Raw genomic sequence first — 20,613 nt, forward strand, 5'->3', positions numbered from 1 at the left:
ACACCCCAACCCCATTTCCCCAGGAAACTACTTTAGACTCCTTTAGCTATTTTTCTGTATGTGTTTTTTTTAAATCCAATTTCTCAAAAATATGTGTCATGGGCTTCCCTGGTGGCGCAGTGGTTGAGAGTCCGCCTGCCGATGCAGGGGACACGGGTTCGTGCCCTGGTCCGGGAAGATCCCACATGCCGCGGAGCGGCTGGGCCTGTGGGCCATGGCCACTGAGCCTGCGCGTCCGGAGCCTGTGCTCCGCAACGGGAGAGGCCACAACAGTGAGAGGCCCGCGTACCGCAAAATAAAAATATATATATGTGTCAATCTCAGACTTCATCTTCTGACTTCCTGTTACGGAGGTGAAGATTTTTTTCCACTTACCCATCCCCATTTCTCCCCACCCCAAAGCACACATACATTTCCCCTCTCCCTGTCCTCCCATTATAATTATGTAATATTAATTATTTAATATTTTAATATAATTATTTAATACCTTAAAATCAACACCGGTATTTACTTTATTGTGAATGTGTGAAAATTGTTCACTGCTACCAACTAGAACCCCAGATTTCACTGAATGTAAGACACCATCTATCGTAATAGGAGCCATGAAGAAAGAAAACATACTGCCGAACTCCTTTATTACTTACATTTTTAAAGTAAGCTTATTGGAAGTGCTCTTATTTAGATATATATTTAATCAGATATTAATCTTGTGCACACAAAAAAGAAAAATGTAAGCAAAATTAATTAAATATTCTTAAATCTTCTCTGAATTCAGAGTTCATCTCTTCTGAATCACTTTTCTATTGTCATCAGTGCTCATTTTCTGTTGTTTTGTTTGTTTGCTTGTTTTAGACTATCGTTTTTTGAACCACCCAGGAAGCCAGTGATGCAGCAATTCTTCAAGAGTATTCCTCTCTGGTTTCCAGAATTTTCTTCCAAGTCATTGCCCCCATTCTGCAGGTTGGATGCTGGCACCTTCTTGATCTTACCAGCAGGTGTCCACAGAAGGTTTTCTGACCAACCAGGACTCCTAGTCCCTCCTCATATGATCCTAAAATGGTTTGTGGGCTGAGATATCAATGGGTGGCTGTTGCTGGGTGAGAACACCAGGAATAATGACCAAGTTCACACCTTCACAGGTAGAGACAACTCCATCAGGACTGTGGTCTGGCCAATGGTGACTGTAAGATGCCTTTGACAGAAAGACATGGCCTGACTTCAGACTCAGCAAAATGTGAAAACATATGTCTCTGAGAATCAATGAAATATTTCTATTCTGATGAGGTATCCTTTCTTGACCAACTTTCTGTTTTTCCTGGACTGAATAATTGTCTTGATTTTCTTCATGGGCTTGTTTTACAACGTACCTATCACTGATTTTTCCCTAATGCCCAACAGTCCCTCTCAATACCATCTGCTAACTGTACTCACAAATGGTTCAGATAACCTATTAATTCCCATTCTTTTCCTCCCACCAGCCTCCAGCCTCCTGCCCCAGTATGACCTGGTTGCTCCTGAGGTCTCCTGTTTGGCTGTTAACCTGGGACTTACCTCCACTCCTCTCCTGTTTGCTGAATCCTGTGTTTCCCCTTTCTTGAATTACTTGCTTATTTTGGTAGAACACATCTCCAGTATCTTCCTATGAAAAGGAACATGGTAGATCAATTTTTTAAAATTCTTGCATGTCTGATTCATTCTATCTTCATACTTGATTGATCGTTTTGGTATAGAATTCTAAGTTGAAAATAATTTTCACTCAGAATTGTAAAGGCATTTATTCCTCCATTGTCTTCTAGATTCCAGTGTTGCTACCGAGAAGTCTGGTGTAATTCTTATTCCCAATCTTTTGTAGTGATCGTTTTCTTTTCCTTTTTCTCTTTAGAAAAAAAAAGCTAAAAGCTTTTAGAATCACCTTTGATAACAGTATCCTGAAATTCACAGTGATGTGCCTTAGTGCAGGGTCTCTTTTGGGAACTCAGTCAGCCCTTTCAATGTGAAGACTCATCCTCTATTTTGGCAAATTTTCTTATGTTATTTCATCCGTAATTTCGTCCTCGTTTTTTTCTCTGTTCTCTTTTTTGTAACTCTTATTAATCCAATCCACTGTTGGCCCTTGTGCATTGATCCTCTAGTTTTCTGTTATTTCTCATTTTTTTCTGTTTTTCATTTCTTTTTTTTGTCGTTCTAATTTCTGAGAGATATTTCTTCAACTTTATCTTCTAATCCTTCCATTCAATTTTTATTCCCCAATCACTTTTTAAATTTTCATTTTTAATTTACTGTTTTATAAACAAAATATATTCTTATATCTCAGAAGATTCTAATTAATTTTTAAAATTAACTTACAAAGTGTTTTCTTGTATGTCTTGCATTGTCCCTGTTTCTTACAGCTTCCTTCATTCTGTTTGCTTGTTTGGTTTGATCTTTCCCTTTCACTGTAGAGGCTTTCCTCAAATGTATGGTGATTTTTGGCTATTGATATTTAAAAATAAATCATTAACCATTTCCCACTGAAAGGAGCCAAGGTTTCTTGGAGTAACGACTAATTCTAGGTCTGGGACAGGAAATGTACAAGGTGAGCCTAGATATCTCCTCACACCAAATAGTAAGGAAGCAAAGACCACTAGGGTCATAGTGTCACAGGGCCAGGAGCCAATTTGAAGAGGCCCCCTACTGGCGAAAGGTGGGATAGTCATGAGAGATAAATGTAATAGGTTGCAACACCCACAATGTTTAAAGCCATGAGTCCGTAATAATAATAAAATTAAATTAACTGATCATCATTGACAGATACTTCCAAGCCAGTTCATTATTTGAAAACTGGTGAATAAAGACAGAGTATCAAATATTTATCCTGCCTTTTCTATATGACTGTATCATTGGGTAATCAAATAGGAGATGAGGAGAAGTTTCTCCTTGTAGAAGTAGTCCGGCTAATATACTGTAATACCTAAAGAATGAATGGATCTGGGAAACAATCATCAATGGCTGCTAACATTAAAAAAAAAAACAGAGAAAATCGGATACTATGTACCTCCTAAAAATGTACACAATAACACCTCTGAAGTAATCTTGCCAGAATCTAAACTAAATAAAGTCTTTAAATCTAACAATCAATTCACAGATGATACAGGGAACAGAGAAATACATTAAATTGTACCATTTGGATTACAATCAGCAAAGTCAGGATTGTGGGAAACACTATAGGACAAATGACCAGTTTTCTTCAATAAATAAATTGCACAAAGAGAGAAAAAGAAATATTGTTCTAGCCCCGTACCCCATCAGTGCGATTTCACCTTTCCTGGAATCTCCAAATTTGGAGGCTCACCAGTTGGGTCTTTAAAGAAAGGGTCTTAAAGCAGGAGGCATAACCCTCCCAGACTTCAGACAATACTACAAAGCTACAGTAATCAAAACAACGTTGTATTGGCACAAAAACAGACAGATGGATACGTGGAACAGAATAGAGAGCCCAGAAAAAACCCCACACTGTAGGGTCAATTAATCTTTGACAAAGGAGGCAAGAATATAAAATGGGAAAAAAGTCTCTTCAGCAAGTCGTGCTGGGGAAGTTGGACAGCTGCATGCAAATCAATGAAGTTAGAAGACACCCTTACACCACGCACAAAAATAAACTCAAAACAGCTTAAAGACTTAAACATAAGATATGACACCATAAAACTCCTAGAAGAGAGCATAGGCAAAACATTCTCTGACATAAACTGTATCAATGTTTTCTTAGGTCAGTCTCCAAAGGCAATAGAAGTAAAAACAAAAATAAACAAATGGCACCTACTCAAACTTACAAGTTTTTGCACAGCAAAGGAAACCACAAACAAAATGAAAAGACAACCTACGGACTGGGAGAAAATATTTGCAAATGATGCGACCAACGAGGGCTTAATTGCCAAAATATACAAACAGCTCATGCAACTCAACAACAAAAAAACCCAAACAACCCAATCAAAAAATGGGCAGAAGACCTAAATAGACATTTCTCCAAAGAAGACATACAGATGGCCAATAGGCACATCAAAAGATGCTCAGTATTGCTAATTATTAGAGAAATGCAAATCAAAACTACAACAAGGTACCAGCTCACACCTGTCAGAATGTCCATCATTAAAAATTTTATAAATAACAAACGCTGGAGAGGGTGTGGAGAACAGGGAACACTCTTACACTGTTGGTGGGAATGTAAACTGGTGCAGCAGCTATGGAAAAAGTATGGAGGCTCCTCAAAAAACTAAAACTAGAGTTGCCACATGATCCAGCAATTCCACTCCTGGGCGTATACCCAGACAAAAGTATAATTCAAGAAGATACATGCACCCCTATGTTCACAGCAGCACTATTTACAATAGCCAAGACATGGAAACAACCTAAATGTCCATCAACAGATGAATGAATAAAGAAGATGTGGCATATATAGACAATGGAACGTTACTCAGCCATCAAAAAGAATGAAATAATGCCATCTGCAGCAACGTGGATGAACCTAGAGATTAGCATAATGAACAAAGTAAGTCAGAAAGAGAAAGACAAATACCATATGATATCACTTATATGTGGAATCTAAAATACGGCACAAATGAACATATCTACAATACAGAACGACTCACAGACATAGAGAATAGAGTTGTGGTTGCCAAGGGGGGGGAGGGGAGGGAAGGAATGGGAGTTTGGGATTAGCAGAGGCAAATTATTATATACAGGATGGATAAACAACAAGGTCCTACTGTAGAGCACAGGGGACTATATTCAATATTCTGTGACAAAACAAAATGGAAAGGACTATGAAAAAGTATATATATATGTATACGTATAACTGAGTCACTTTGCTGCACAGAAGAAATTAGCACAACTTTGCAAATCAACTACACTTCAATAAAATTTTTTTAATGAAAAAAAAGGGTCTTAATCTCCCTTTATTGGGGGAGGGGTAAATGGAGGAAGGGATTACCGTGTGGGATGGGACAGGAGATCTGGGTTCTGACCCCTCAATTTAGATAATTTTAACCATTTCCCCCTTTTAGCCTTGTACCTCATCCTCACATTCCACAATATCCAACACCCCAATTTCTGAGGCCTTCTGGGGAGTCATCATGCCTCTCTGCCATATCTCCCTCTGTAAACTGTTCTGCTCTACTAAATTGGTTATGATTTGCTCCATCCATTTTCCACCTTCCCAGAAGACATTTAATCTCTTCTCTACTGACATCTCTTTTGTTCTCTCTGTCATTGCAGATCTGTACCTTTTAAAATTTCTCACTGTCCTTTTAGTGAATTTTGTGAAGGAGTGGAGATAAGATGTGTATGATCGATCGGCCATGCAGAATGCCTTAAACTAGGACTGTCCCAGAAATTCCAGGATGGCAGTCTCTAGTAAAGAGAAACTGCATGGTTTTCTGGTATGGGGAAAGCAGCTGAGACAGCCAGGAATTGGATAATCTCCTTACAGACTCAGCAGCACCCCTGGACACCAGAGACGATGGCTGAACACTAAAACAGCTGAGCATTAAGTCCACCACTCATCAGAGTTTAGATTTCAAAAAACTATGGAGCTGCCAGCTTAGTTTGGACAATGTGGAGACAACTAGAAAAGAGCTCAGGATCAGCCTCACCATCTGCCCAGGCGCAAACAAAGCCCCATGTGCATCCTGATGCATATGTGCAGAACAGTCCCCATGTCTGCACATGCAGGACATGTGGCAGCCCAAGATCATAAATCCATTGCAATCAGGCCTCCAGCCATGTCATCCTCTGGAACTGCTGTGGCACAGGTGGCTCATGAGCTCCTGATTGACCAATCCAAGTAAGCTTATCATTCAGCATCCCCCTGACACTGTCGACCACTCGCCACCTTTTCTTTCCCACACCAGTTTATTAAGTTACAGTGATAAATGACAATCACTGGTGAGCTGATTTGGTTTCCCCTCCCCTTCTGCAAGCACGGGCGTGCGCGCGCGCGCGCGCACACACACACACACACACACACACACACACACACACACGCAGGCACGCACGTACCCTGCCCTCTCTGCCGCACGCACCCTGCCCCCTCTGCCGCTACCTGCATCTCTCCTCCCTTGTTGCTTAGAGACTTGGAAGGAAGCTGGGTTTTTCTATTTTCCTTAAGGCAGAGTAGTTTACACAAATTGTTTAACAGGGGTTAGGTACTTAGAAGTCCTTTTAATGGACACTGGTTTGCATAAACTGTTTGCATTTAGATTTTTCTTTAAGGGATGTTAATTATTTAAACTATCAATAAAGCACTGAGGTTTAAGTTTGGTTAAATCATACCCTGGGGCCACGTGGGAGGATCAGTTGTCTGTAATGGAGATTTATAACTGCGTGTGTGCACCAGGCAGGACGGAGAGTAAAGGAAGCTGGGCTGGGGAGCAGGGAGGCCTTGACCCTGTCTCCTCTTCAGCAAAGGGGCGCAGCTCATTTTTAGCACTTAGTTGCTGTGAGCCAATTGTGATAGCAGATGCTGTGGACTGAAAGCTTATGAACAGGAACCCAAAGCCCCAGACAGGGCAATGGAGGAGCGCTCAATGAAGTCCAGCTTTCATGGTCAAAAGGCAGGGCTTTCTCATCAGAGTACAAACCAGGAGACCAGAGGCTGAGGTCGGCCTCCTGCCTGGTCGAGGGGATGCTGGACAGCCCGCTCTAACTTCTCTCTCGTTCCCTCCTCTTTGTGGCTAGGTGGTTCCCCTATGGTGGGGAGGTGGGGATGTGAACATGAATTGTATTTATTTATCTCCTTAGCTCTGTTACAAAGAATCCAATCTGAACTCCTGGAGTCAGGCCCTAAGAGACACCCTGGGAAGGTGGTAAAACCAATTCCTGGTGCAGTTGTGGCTGGTCTGCAGAAAAGCCTTCAGAAAAGCCCCAGAGGCCCAGCTCCTGCCTCAATTATGAGTGATAGGGCTGGCAGAAGGTACCTTCCCATGGCTGAGACCAGATCCACACGGAGCAGAATGAACCAAACGCCAGGCCTCAGCGTCAAGCCGGAGGGTCCTAACATCTGGTAAGGTACGGGACCCAGGACCTGCCGGTCAACTGTCAAGGACACCTGGGGAAGCCGAACCAGTTGGGCAGCATCTACAAAAAAGGCCTTAACATCCTAGAGCAGTGGTTCCTATATCTGGCTGCACAAAGGAATCACCTGGGAGCCTTTAAAAATCCCAGTGCCCGGCTGTGCCCTAGAACAGAACCTCTTAGGCATCAGTGCTTTGTAAAGCTCCTCTGGTGATTCTAGTGGGCAACCGAGGGAGAACCAGTGTCTAGAGTCAGGCTAGCTCCAGTCCCATCCTGATTTATGCTACCCAGCTCTGCAAGCCAGAAACCTAGATGGCACCACTGTAGTCCAAGCCTTCGCTAAGCCCTCCAGGGCTGCCAGCTTCCCAACTCTAGGGGTCACCTTCACACAGAAGACAATGTGCCTGGTGCTCTGGGGAGCCGTGTGATGCTGTGACGCTGTATGATTCTGCCACCTGAAGATCATTTCCTTTCTTCTCTCCATCCCCACTCTGCTGCCTTAATTCAATTGTCCCCATCAATCACCGGGATTATTGCCGTTTCTCCTAACCAGTTCCTCTGCTAATGCATTCTCTGCATTGGGCTGGGTGATCTGAACACCAAATCTGTTCATGCCACTGCTCGGCTTATACCTCTTTGCCTTCAAAATAAAATATGGACCCCTCTGCTCAGCCATGAAGACCCTCTGTGATGTAGACTCTCTCTCTTCCTAGGCCTCATCTCCTACCTTTATCCCACTCCCACCCCATGATCCTGCCACACTGCCCCCTCAGTGCTCCATGCTATTTCACACCTTGTCTCCTCCTTAGCTGCCTGGCCAAACCCCATCCTTCAAACTGCTGCCCAAGGGCAGCTCTCTGGGAAGACTTTTCAGACCCTGCGGAGGCTGGGGGTTCCTCATGCCTCTGGGCACCTGGCACCTGGCATGCACCCCTTCTTACATGCTTCCCACAGCACTGCCATTATTTCTGTGCATCTGTCTCTCTTTCCCCACTTTGGCCACTTTACTGTTCCAGAAGACTTTCATTTGCTGACCATGGGAACTTAATAAAAAGCCAACTGCCTCCTGAACATAAGGCAGGACGCTTGGATCCACTTCCTCCCACCCACTTTGGACCATCTGTGCACTGGCTGTCCCCAGGCCCTGACCTGCAGGGTTTGGCATCTTGGCTTCATTTCCCATGGAAGTCACTTGGAAACTAGGCTCTGGCTGGGCTGCTTGTGACCAACCAAGCTGGCAGGACATGGGATGCTGCCTCTGGGAATTTACTCCACCTTGCTCCAGCCCAGGCCCCAGGAACATGTCCCATCCAGGAAAGGGAATCATTTATGATCTCTTATGTGCTTGCTCCTTCAGGCAAGGGACAGAGCCTGATTCACCTTGGGATCTCAAATGCCTAGTACCATGCCTGGGACAGCACCCAGCATATAGTAGGTATTCCATAAATGTTTGTTAATGTTTATTAATGTTTATTAAAAATGGATGAATGGAATTTCTTTTCAATTTCCCCTAGTTCTTCCTGGCTCCTCCTTTTGGATGGTCACACCTTTTCTGCTCCCTGTGGAGCACCTCCTCTGTGGCAACCAGCTGCAATGGCCCCCGGGGGTCTAGACCCAGGTGCAGCTAGAAGAAACTAGACCAGAGTGTCACACTAGCTCACCAAGGAGGTCTCCCCTTCCCCAACTGCCCTTTGTAGTGAAACACGATGCCAAATAGCCCAGGCCCTGACTAACTCCTTGTACCATTCTCTAATTAGGTTCTGTGTATCACTCATCATCTTTTCCTGGCTGTGCTGTGAGCCCTAGCGGCCAGAGACTCTGCTTGTCTTATAGCCCCTCCTCCCCCAGCTCACTTTTTTTTTTTTTTTTTTTGCGGTACGCGGGCCTCTCACTGTTGTGGCCTCTCCCGTTGCGGAGCACAGGCTCCGGACGCGCAGGCTCAGCGGCCATGGCTCACGGGCCCAGCCGCTCCGCGGCGTGTGGGATCTTCCCGGACCGGGGCACAAACCCGTGTCCCTTGCATCGGCAGGCGGACTCTCAACCACTGCGCCACCAGGGAAGCCCCCAGCTCGCTTTTGATACACAGCAAGTGCTCAAGGAACACTTGATCACTGGAGACCAGCAAGCCTCCCCTGGACACAGGAACTGAGGCCCTCCCCTCATTGACAAAGAGATGGCCTTCCTTCCTCTAGAATGTCCAGCCTCTGCTGAGACGATATGGCATCTGTTTCTCAATCTGGGATAAATGTTCTGGATCAAGGAGTCCCATCAAAGTGCCTCCCAAAGCACTTAGGGAATTATGCTGGGGGAGTCCTTCTTGGCCGCAGATAACAAATCAGTCGCAGCCCAGTGAAAACGCTGAGCTACAGTGGGATCACTCAGGCCAGGCTAAGAGGAACCAGGGCCACCCTTTCCCTCGAGGCCCAAACCCAGAGACCCTCCTGTGGATTTAGCAGCTGGACTTAGCATGACCAGCCGTTCCAGTTTGCCCAGTACTGTACTGGTTCTAGTGAAAGTCCTGCGTACTGGGACCCCTCAGTCTAGGCAAACAGGAGCACCTAGCTCCTGTCCTCACAACGCGGGAGCCCTGCGTGTGCCCCCGTGTTTCTGTGGCCACGCCCCCACTTCCAAATATCTTCCCAGCCATTACCCCCACTGCCAGTGTGAGTCCACAGCCAGTGAAAAAAACACAGGGCTCCTGTTTTCAACCCTGGGGGTTGAATTCTGAATCTCACTCCTTGTGCTGCCCTGGCCCCAGCCCCCAAATAACCAGGGAAATTACAGGGAAGGGAAGCAAATGTACCTGAAGGAGGGAGACATTGGCAAGGCTGAGTCTGAAGAGGTAGTTCCTGTGAAAACAGAAACAGAGATGGTAAGTCAGGCTGGTTCTGCAGGTAGGTCTCCAGGAACAGCTTCCTGGCTCCTGCCTCATGGGGTGCCAGGACTGGGTGCCGACTGCAGACGGCTGACAGTGGGCCGACCCCAGGGAGAGCTTCACCTCCATTTGCTCATTTAATCTGCACTGCCGCGCCGGGAGTAGAGAGAAAACTCCATTTTACAGAAGAGGAAACAGTTTGGGTAAATGGCCCAAATCATAGAGATAGTAAGTGCGGGATGTGGGATTGAAACCCAGACGCATCTGCTCCCAAAGCCCACGCTGTCTCTGTTCCCCGCCATCCCAGCAGGCCCAGGGCACAGCCTCCCACACCCCCTTCCCAACCATGGAACCTGTTTCTGTTCAACATAAAGCCTCATGGAGCTCTTGTGGGGACCCAGGCAGGTCATCTTCCTCCTTCCCTCGGCCACCTCCCCGGCCCAGCCTGTCTCCTCTTGCCCAAACTGCCCCTCTGCCACCTCCTGCTTCCTCTCCTCCACATCGCCACCTGCACGGGGCTGCCAGATTCATCCTCCTCAAACACTGCTTTCATCATATCAGCCTGCTGCTCGAAAACCTTAAATAAGGAAACTTATATCCACACAAAAACCTGCACACGGATGTTTATAACAGCTTTATTCATAATTGCCAGAACTTGGAAGCAACCAAAATGTCCTTCAGTAGTTGCGTGGGTAAACTGTGGTGCATCAAGACAATGGAATATTATTCAGTGTTAAAAAGAAATGAGCTATCAAGCCATGGAAAGACGTAGGGGAAGCTTAAATACATATTACTAAGTGAAAAACGCCAATTTGGAAAGGTTATATGCTGTATGATTTCATTACATGATATTCTGGGAAAAGGCAGAACTATGGAGACATTAAAACGATCAGCGGTTGCCAGGGGGTGGGGTGGCGGCGGGGATGAACAGGCAGAGCACAGGGGATTTTTAGGGCAGTGAAACTACTAGGTATGTTACTCTAATTATGAGTACATGATATTATACATTTGTCCAGACCCACAGAATGTACACCACCAAGAGCGAACCTCAAGGTAAACTCTGGGCTTTGGGTGATGATGTGCCAGTGTAGGTTCATCAATTGTAACAAATGCACCTGCGGTGGAGGCTACTGGTGGTGAGGGAAGCTGGGCCTGTGTGGGGCGGGGGTGTCTATGGGAACTCTCTGTACCTTCCTGTCAAGTTTGCTGCCAACCTAAAACTGCTCTAAAAAAATAAAGTCTTAATTAAAAAAACAAAAATCTTAAATAATAATAATGATGATGCCATCACTACTGTGACTATCGCCCACTTACTGAGCGCTCATGGTGTCAGGCGCTGCTGAACCTGCTTTGCACGGACTCTGGAGCCACTAGGCACTATGCGTGGACTCGGAGGGTGGCAGGACCCCCCGGTCAGAGAGCCACATGAAAGGGATTGCAGGTTCAGAGTAGCCCCTGTGGCAGAGGCAGGGAGAATTCCAGCTCAGCCACTTGCTGGGGGCCTTCTGAGGGACTCAGTGTCCACATCTGCAAAATGGAGAAACTAATGCCTGTCATTCTTATTTCATAGGGCCGTGGAGACAGAGGAATGGTGTGACGCACGTTGAAAGGCTTTATTAATGTCAAACAGATGTAAAGTTTGGGTTTGTCCTAAGAATTTTCTTTCCTTCTTACATCTTCTTCTGGCCACTCCTCTTGGTTCCTGAAGTTTTCAGGAATGATTGCTTTAGAAAGTTCTGGCCTACCTTAGCTGTGCTGAGAAATGAAGGGAAAGGTTGTAGAGTGGGCCAGGAAGAGAGGGAGAGGCCCTGATGAAAGAATCCAGGGGCCTGAAGGAGACACCTCTGGCTCTGGGTCCAGGACCCACTCGGCTGCTTTTCTGTCCTGGTGGGCCTCACTAGGGGACCTTGGCTACAGGCCTCTGAGGTCCCTCCCCAGGCCCCTCCTCTGCCCCCACCCCCCCAGCCTGGGGACGGATGGGCTCCAGCTTAAGGCTCTGCCCCAGCTGTCTGCTCAGGTAACACAGGCATCTGCTCACAGCTTTAAAAAATTAGAGGAAACATTGCAAAACTTTATTCATTTTTATCTCAACAAAAATCATTCATCACAACATCGAAGTCTGCTTCTCTGGGAGATAAGAACAGAGAGAAATCTCTGAAGCCTGACCCATCCTAAACCCCTTACGCAACAAGGCGGGGTATAAATGAATAAAATATTTCCCTAGCCTGAATTCCAGAGGCCCAGGGGGTCACAGAGAAGGGGGAACATGTCTGGGAGAAGAGAAGGAAGAAGGAAAGAAGCTCCAAGAGAAAGGGGGAGAAGGAAGAAGCTGAGGACCCACTTCATTTGCTGTAAGGGGTGCAAGGGACCCAGTCCAGGTTTTCCCCTGGTTCTCTGTGGGCACAGCCAGGCTCAAGGACCCAGGCAAAGGTATGGCTCCCCTCACCCCATGTGGGGGAAGAGTATCAGGAAGAGCAGTGTGAACGCAGGCAGGTGACTTAACCCTCCTGCGTTTCAGTTTCCTGGTCCATACAATGGGGATAATCATAGAACCTACTGCCTGGGGTTACTGTGAAGATTACACGACTTATTACGTGCCTGATTTACTACACGTTTTAGATGTTTTACTACACATTGGACACATAAAATAGTGCCGGGCACATAGCAGGTGCAGAATGAATGGCAGCTTTCAAAATGCTTCCACAAGGTTCAGAGCAAAGGCACCAGGATTCTATTATTTATTTATTTAATTGTCTAGTTGATTTACAATGTTACAGTAGTTTCAGGTGTACAACATAGTGATTCAGCATTTTTATAGCTTATACTCCATTTAAAGTTATTATAAAATATTGGCTTTATTTCCCTGTGCTGTACAGTTTACTCTTGTGGCCTATTTATTCTATAGATAATAGTTTCTCTTAATCCCCGACTCTTATCTCGCCCGCCTCCTTTCCTCCCCCCACTGGTAACCAGTAGTTTGTTCTCGATATCTGTGAGTCTGTTTCTGTTTTGCTATATTAATTCGTTTGTTTTATTTTTTAGATTCCACATATGAATGATAACATTCGGTGTTTGTCTTTCTCTGTCTTACTTATTTCAAAGGCATCAGGAGTCTAAAAACTACATATGTAAAGCTGGTGGACTCTGAATCAGGTGGAAGGATGGCATTAATGTCAGTTTCCTGACTGCAGTGTTGCATTATGGTTATGCAAGATGTTACCACTGTGTGGGGGGGAATGGGGTGAAGGATATAAGGATGCGATCTCTGTATTATTTCTTACAACTGCACGTAAATCTACCATTATCTCAACATAAAAAGTAAAACAATGATTCTCCTTGCTTGGAAAATAAGGTCCACACTCTTGTATACTTGCATATGTAGAGATTACTTTTGAGAGGACATGCAAACTCACCACAGGGCACGCCTCCAGTGAGGGGTCCTGCTTGGTGTATAGTGGGCTGGCCCTGCTTTTCACTTTTGTACCTTCTGAATGTTACACCATAACACACATCACTGATGCAAAGTAATAAGTTAATTTCAAAATTAAAAAAATAAAATGCATTCAGCCCCAGCTTCTTAATAGCCCTGTGATGTTGGCAGCATCACATAACCCGGACTTTACGGATGAGGAAACTGAGGCTCACAGGTCAAGATTACCCAGGACAAGAATGCAGCTCATCTGGTCCAGAGCTCCATCCTCGACTTGCCTCCTTTTCACGTGGCAAATGAAGGGGTGGGGCCACTCAGGAAAGCCCAGAAGTCAAGGATGGTCAGCTACACAGTGGAGCCTGGAGGCATCCAACCCAGTGACCATCCTCCCTCACCCCAGACCTGCTGAATCAGAACCTCTGGGGCGGAGAGCTTCTGAAAAACAGCAGTGCAGTTGGAGGTGGTAACGTGGGTTGGCAGAAAAAACTCTAGCCCTGAGGTTAGGGGACCTGGGTTCTCGTCCCCAGACTCTGTTGTCATCTTGTTTACGTGGTCTTGGGAAGGTCACCTTCCCTACTCCATTCCAGCCTCTGCTTCCTCATGTTGAAATTGAGGACAGTTGGATTAGGCCAGTGATTCTGAGACTCCAGTGTGCATCAGGCTTACCTGGAGCGCTTGTTAAAACACAGGTTGCTGGGCCCCACCTCCAGAGTTTCTGACTCATCAAGTCTGGGGTAGGGCCCAAGAATTTGACTTCTAACAAGTTTCCCAATGCTGCTGATGCTTCTGGTCCCACTGGAACAGACCATCTCTAAGCTCCCTTCCCTACCGGAGCTGAAGGTCTATGATTTTGAGGACTCTCTCCTACTCTGCTCTGTAAAGTCTCTACAAGTCCTCCCTAGAGTGTATTACCCCTTGAATACCAGACCTGGGCAGTGGGGCTAACTGATATCAGGCAACAGGGAGGTGAGGTCCTTCATAAAAGAAGCACATGGCCCGTGTCCCATGTCCCAGGTGCAGGCAGCCAGCCCGCCAGCAGGGGGCTCCTGGGCACCTTCTCTGCATGGGGAGGACACCAGCTAGGTAGGTCCTGGCAGGATGGCAGGGACAGGGGCTGGGAGGTTGCCAGCAGGCATTCCTGCCCTTAATAACTACCAGACCCTGAGGAACGTGGCTTGCTGAGATCTGGAGGTCACTTCCTTCCCACCTCCCCCCACCCACCCATCCACTGCTTCCTTTTCTGGGGGACTGACGTTCAGACACAGAGAGGGCCTGGTAGGGTGGAATAGGAGCCCAGGGTGAGGGTCTGCCCACAGAGGGTCATGCCAAATGATATTCCCTCCACTCAATCGCTTAGAATTGATCCCCCAGTCCTGGCCCCAACCCTCCTGTACCTCATTACCTGGCTCCCACGATGAGCTGGTTTCTGGAAGGATCCAGAGCGAGCTGAGAGAAATCTTGGGCTCCAGGGTAGGTGAAGTTAGAGACCCATGGCTTCAGATCTGGGGGAGGGAGAAGCAGCCATTTGGTTACTGTTGGCCCAGGGGCTCCCAGCTGCACCAGCATCGGACCCAAGAACGGAAGGGCTGCAGTGAGGCAGGGGCACCCCGGAGACCTGGGTTCTGCCTGCCCACCTCTGTGAGCAGCGGCTGGGGGACTGGGAGTGGGGGTGGTGTCACTGCTCCTGCTTTGTTCCCTAGCTCAGAGAAGGGCTCCACCCACCCCCTAGCTGCACAAAGGGACACCTGTAATCATCCTTGACCCCCCGAGACCCTCACCAGCCACACCAAACATACTGGCAAATCCTGTCCGTTCTCTGAAATCCATCCATCTCGCCCTCTGCACCCTATCCCCCAGCCAAGCCACCATCATCTCTTGCCTGGACTGGTGCCAACAGCATCCTAACTGGCATGGCTTGCACTCTTGCCCCTCCAGCCCATTTCCCACAAGGCAACAAAGTGATCTCTCTAAAATGCAAATCTGGTTATGTCACTCTCTAGCTTAGAACTCTTTAATAGCTCCCAGTTTCCTCCAGGAAAAGTCCCAACTCCTCTGGGTTCTGGCCCCACTGTCCTCCCAAGTAGAATGAATGCCTGGCACATTAGTGATCTAGTGATCCACTGAAAGAATGAAGCTTCTGCTTATACATTCCCCCTTAAACCCTCCACTCTAGCCACACTCAACCAGGACACAGTGCACATCTGCAGATCTATCCCTCAAGAGCCTGCAAACCTTTGCGATTCTATTGTTCCTCAGTGGAACAGTTCCTGTTTGTCCCCACCCCACCTCCTCCAAGAAGGCTTCCCTGACTCCCCCACGCAAGGTGACGGGCTCCCATAGACCTCTTCTTGACTGCCATCAAAGCTCCTATCTCACTGGGTGTCTAATCTGGTAGTTTGCCCTGGGGGACAAGGACAATCTTGCTTCTGGGAGCTCTAGCCTCCTCCCAGCAGCTGGAAGTATTTGAATGAATGTATGAATAATCGTCAACTCCCTTTTGTACAAGAAGCCTCAGGTTTTCAGACAAGACTCCACAGAGGTGGAAGGAATGGAGGGTGGGTGGGCAGTGCCCATCTCTGTCTCCAAGAAGAATCTTCCCAGCCAAGGCCAAAGTCTTTCATGGGGACCAGGTGGGCAGAGGAGACCTCGAAGCCCTCTGGATGGATGGGGCAGTGGTCTGGAGGGTACACCTGGGGAACAGTGCCCAGCTGACTTTCCCTCCAAATGGAGAGCCACTTCCCCCATCTTGGCTCACAGCCCCTTAATAGCTCTCCTTCAGCCCCTTCTTCATGGATGTGAGGGAACTGACCAGTAAAGAGAGAAAGCTGTGGGGCAGAGGAACTTTCACGCCGATAGGGTAAAGATGAGGGGAATGTGAGGAGGCCCTGAGATTTCTTCCTCACAGTGTATTAGTAAGTGGCTCCCAGAAGGCCCAGAGTAGTGTGCGCGTGTGTGTGTGTGTGCGTGTGCGCACGTGCGTGCGTGTGTGTGTAATCCAAGGGAAATAAATCAGTGCTCATTATCCCTCCACTACAGAGTAAAAGCAACGCTTCATTTCTGCATGGCAGGCAAACACTTAATCGCTCACTGGAGAACTGAAGGTTTTGCGAGTTGGATGTTTTTCAGAAAACTGTAATATGGACGATTAAAAAAAAGAAGAAAGAAAAACTACAGCAAAATGAAGCAAATCCTTTGTGTCTGCCTCTGCCCTCAGCAGGTGACTATAGGTTGGCAAGAACCATCACGAAGTTGCAATGGCATTTGGGTGATCACAGTGTAAGGAGTGGATGTGGAGTCGGGTAGGCCGGGTTTTTAGCTGACCTCAGGGCTGCTCTCAGAAATCCTGATAGGCTATCATGGTACCTTAGAGACTAAGCCAAGGGTCCTCCTTCTCCAGGAAGCCTTCCTGGATTATAACCTCTCCATCCTGATCTTATTTTGTTCCATATTCTCTCCACCCTTCGTGTTCCATTCATACTGCATGTTTTTGTCACTCTGAATGTGCTCATCTGTTTTCCGGGTGGGGTGTGTGTGTGTGTGTGTGTGTGTGTGAGAGAGAGAGAGAGAGAGAGGGGTTGCCATCCCCAGCATACTGGGTGCTCTCCAATAGTAGCAACTGGCTTGCACTTTAATCCCCTTCTTCCATTCTGACAGGGGTATTCCAGATGTGGGCAGCTGAACAGGGGAAGACGTGGCATGACAGGTCTGCGGCAAACCAGGAGAAACTCCATCTGGAGATGGTTCAGCTCAGCCTTCATTCCAACCCTTTCTTGGGGAGAAGGGAGAGGAATAGGAAACAGGGCAGGAGCCAGGAAGACAGTGGGAGGTGGGGGTGGAGGAGGGGGGGCGGTCCCTTCCAGTTTCTGTCCCTCTTCCTTACCCCGAAGTGACTGACAAGGGCAAGGGGGAAGGGGCAAGGGGGGAGACGCAGCAGGCACAGCGTGGTGATCCTGGGGGAGCTGTCTTTGGAAGGGAGCCAGCTTCCTCTTATTAAACAGGCAAACAGGACCAGAGGGAAGGCTGTTGTTAAAACACCGAGCACGTTCTGAGCTCCATGTGCAGTGAACGCTTTGGACAGTGACTTTAAGAGAAAAATGACGTTCTCCATGACGTGCCTGTGATTTTAATTATAGTCAATTCAATTACCCACTTTGTGGATTAACCACTGCCAGTGTTAACTCCATACTGGCTTCTCCCTGCCACCTCGAAAGACCAAGCTGTGTCAAAAGGAATAACATGCAGGCGGGAGAGAAACACAGGTGGGTCCCCTTAAAAGAAACCCATAGGAGAAAATTTAACCTTACAAAACAGAAAAACGTCTGTCAGATTCTGCAACTGGCAGCTCCTCTGGGGTATTTAGGGGTTATTCACAGATCAGCCAGGTGTCAGGGGAGAGGGAAACTCACAGCTACAGGGTCAGAAGCCTACTCAACTGTCAGAAGTAAAATGTAACATCTGGAAGCTGGGGGTTGGTGCGGGCTTGGATTATGGCAGCTTCTCTGGAACACGGCATCACCCAGAACATAGTCACCCAACATGAATGGAGTCCCTAGTCTGTGCCCAGCAGAACTAAAGGATGTGGGGAGACAAGAGGACCAGCCCTCATCCAGGGCTAACTGCACTGGGGGACCAAAGGGAGCGACATTTAAGGAACAACAGGGACATGAGTACTCAAAGGAAACTTCTTCACCTCTGAGGCCCCGCAGCGTCCAGCTCCGTGCCTGGAGTCAGGTATTGGGTCAGGGGCCCAAGAAAAATTTGGCCAATAGACAGGAAAACCCAAAGCCAACAGAAAGAGGGAACGGGTGAATTTTGGGGAGGCCAGGAGGCCTGAGGAGGAAAAACAGAGATGACGCCCGTCTCCAGGGCTGTCAGTCTAGGACGGACCATCTCTGCTCACCTGGGGCTCAGGGGATTTCTTAGTCACTCTGTGTCAACTGCCTATGTCACTCTGGGCCTCATTCCTTCCTTCTGAAAGGGGGCGGGGTGGGAAGACAGTTTCATTCAAGTAATTTACAGCTGAAGATCAGAAATGGTGTCAAGGAAGCCAGGCTTTCAAGGAACACATCCTCCACCTCTCCACCCTCCTCCCATCACCAGCCAGTTTGTTCCAGTACAGATCAGCCTGGCTGGGTGACAGGGATTTCCCTGCTCTCCTTCCATTGTCCATGGCCCCAGGATCAGCCAGGCCAACCGTGCCCCAGCAAAGCACCTGAGAAGAAAGGGCTCATTAGGAGCTGCCACAGGCAGCCCCCGCATGAGGACACGCTCAGGATTCTGCTCCTTGGTCCCTCCCTGCAGTAACAGCCTCCAGGAGCCATCAGAAGTCAGAGGGTGTGCGTGCGTTTTGTAGGTTTAAGGACATTACTAATTTGCTCTAATCCACTTAAGCCTTCGAAGCCTCAGATCCCAGCTCAAACAAGACAGCACGGAGAAGACAGCTGGAAACCCTCCTCCCCGAGACAGGAGCCAGCCCACAGCTGGGAATCCCACACATCTGAAACACCTCCAGCCTCCCCACCTCGCTGCCCCAACTCCTATCCATACTGCCTTCCCCACCCGCCGAATCCCATGCCCGCCTCGGTCTTATGGATTCATTTCTCCACTCTGGTTTCCATCTTGCCTCTCTCAGCTGGCTGTGTGGAATCACAGAGGATGGGCCGCCACGCATCTGATGGTGGACGCACCTGGTCCCTTTGCGGCGGGGAATGGGAAGAGCCCGGGATGGAGTTAGGAGGCAGACATGGAGATCTGGCTCTGACAAGTCGCTCCAACCGTCTACACCTCAGCCCTCCCCATTTGTAAACAGAGGTGACAGCCCTTGCCCTGCCTCGCTGCCAGTGTTATTGTGAAGAGGAAATAGGATGGGTGTTTATCACTTAAGAACGTGGGGACCCCTGAGACCACATCTGCAGATCCCAGTGTGAGCTCCATCATGGAGGTGATAGATCCTGAAGTGTCGATGTGGTCCTAACACCCCCAGTGACCACCAAACTGGCTAATAGGTTGAGGGAGAACATGCAGGATGCTCCAGGATTTGTGTTTTGTTATGATTTTAGATTATCATCAAATGTATATACTAATTTTAGAAACTTATTGAGAACTTATGGACCCCTCAGAATATGTCCAGTGATTCACAAACTCCAGTCTGGGAAAGACTATGATAAGACACTCTCATGCCCTCCCTTGACAGAAGGAGTTATTTGTCATCAAGGCCCCTTTCCCTGGGGGCTCCCAAGGCGCCAAAGACAGGCATCCCTGCAGCCATCTTACAGCACAGGGAACCTTTCCAGAGATCTCTAGGCACTTCCTAATGAGTGAGTCAGCTTCATTCTTTCCCAGGGTAGCCAAGAAATAGAGCTTGTGCTTCCAGAAGAGCTGGAAGCACAAGATGACCAACCAACCCTTGGCTACAGCACCCCGGGCACCTATAACCTCATTCTCCCGCAAAGGAATTCCAGAGAAAGACCACCTCCTCCCCCAGGGAAAAATGGATGAAGGGCCTGAACAAATTGTCTGGAGACTAAAATCAGATCCCTCCAGCCCATGGCTGCCCATCCTTCTTACATCTATCCCCAGAGGAAGAGTCTCCCGTACCCTACAAGAAATGACTTCCAACAGCCAAAGAGACACTAAGTCCTTCAGGACACAGTCATTGCAAAAAAGGACCGAGAGGGAAGTGGCTCTCACCTGCAAAGGCCACGATGGGGTGTTCCCTCAGGGAGCACAGCTGCTGCTCACTGCTGGGTTCACTGGCGACATCCTGGGAGCTGGCGAGGTGCACCACCAGCAGTGTGAGGCTGGGCGGCAGCAGGGTGATAGCCAGGGGTCCCGGGAACACCATGGTGGGCCCCTCTGTACTCTCAGCTCCTGGAGGCAGGCGGGGGAGAGGCCTGAAATGCAAACACTCACACTCACCACACGCTCCCTCAGCAGCGCCCACCTCTCCCGATCTCCTCCGTGCCTGTCGGTAGCCCCACGGGATCTGTTTGTTTGTCTGTTTAAATAAATTTAATTTTTTTTACAATACTTAAGAGTTTGCTCTGCTCTAGTAATGTAAAGTTATAGATCATACCTTGAAAGCTAATTTCCCTTGTAATGGTATTCTGGACAAAACTGATAAATTATAGAGCTTTTTCTATTATGATTCCCAAATGGCTTAAAATTTATTTTAATGATAAAGGTGGTATCTTAGGGGTTTTAATAAATGGAGTTAGGACAAGTGGGTAGTCATTTGTAAAAAGATAAATTTAGATCCATA

At 47.7% G+C, this 20,613-nt stretch overlaps 1 protein-coding gene across 2 annotated transcripts in view; it reads right to left on the reverse strand.

Annotated features, from left to right (window-relative positions):
- The window catches only part of SEMA5B (semaphorin 5B), a 43,230-nt gene extending 22,924 nt beyond the window's left edge, over positions 1-20,306 (reverse strand). The window contains exons 1-3 of one of the 2 annotated variants that reach the window (XM_022567170.2): positions 20,043-20,306; positions 14,755-14,854; positions 9,851-9,896 (exon numbers count right to left, since the gene is read on the reverse strand). In XM_022567170.2, the coding sequence (XP_022422878.2) occupies positions 9,851-9,896; positions 14,755-14,854; positions 20,043-20,196 (300 nt within the window). In that variant the 5' untranslated portion in view covers positions 20,197-20,306. The remainder of the gene's footprint in view (positions 1-9,850; positions 9,897-14,754; positions 14,855-20,042) is intronic. The other variant, XM_089910591.1, reaches the window with a different exon arrangement.
- Positions 20,307-20,613: the final 307 nt, after the last annotated feature.

The sequence above is a fragment of the Delphinapterus leucas genome, chromosome 4 (genome assembly GCF_059928025.1).
Source record: "Delphinapterus leucas isolate spDelLeu-1000000601 "Yukka" chromosome 4, BTC_Dleu_Yukka2, whole genome shotgun sequence".
In the NCBI taxonomy this organism is placed as follows: Eukaryota; Metazoa; Chordata; class Mammalia; order Artiodactyla; family Monodontidae; genus Delphinapterus; species Delphinapterus leucas.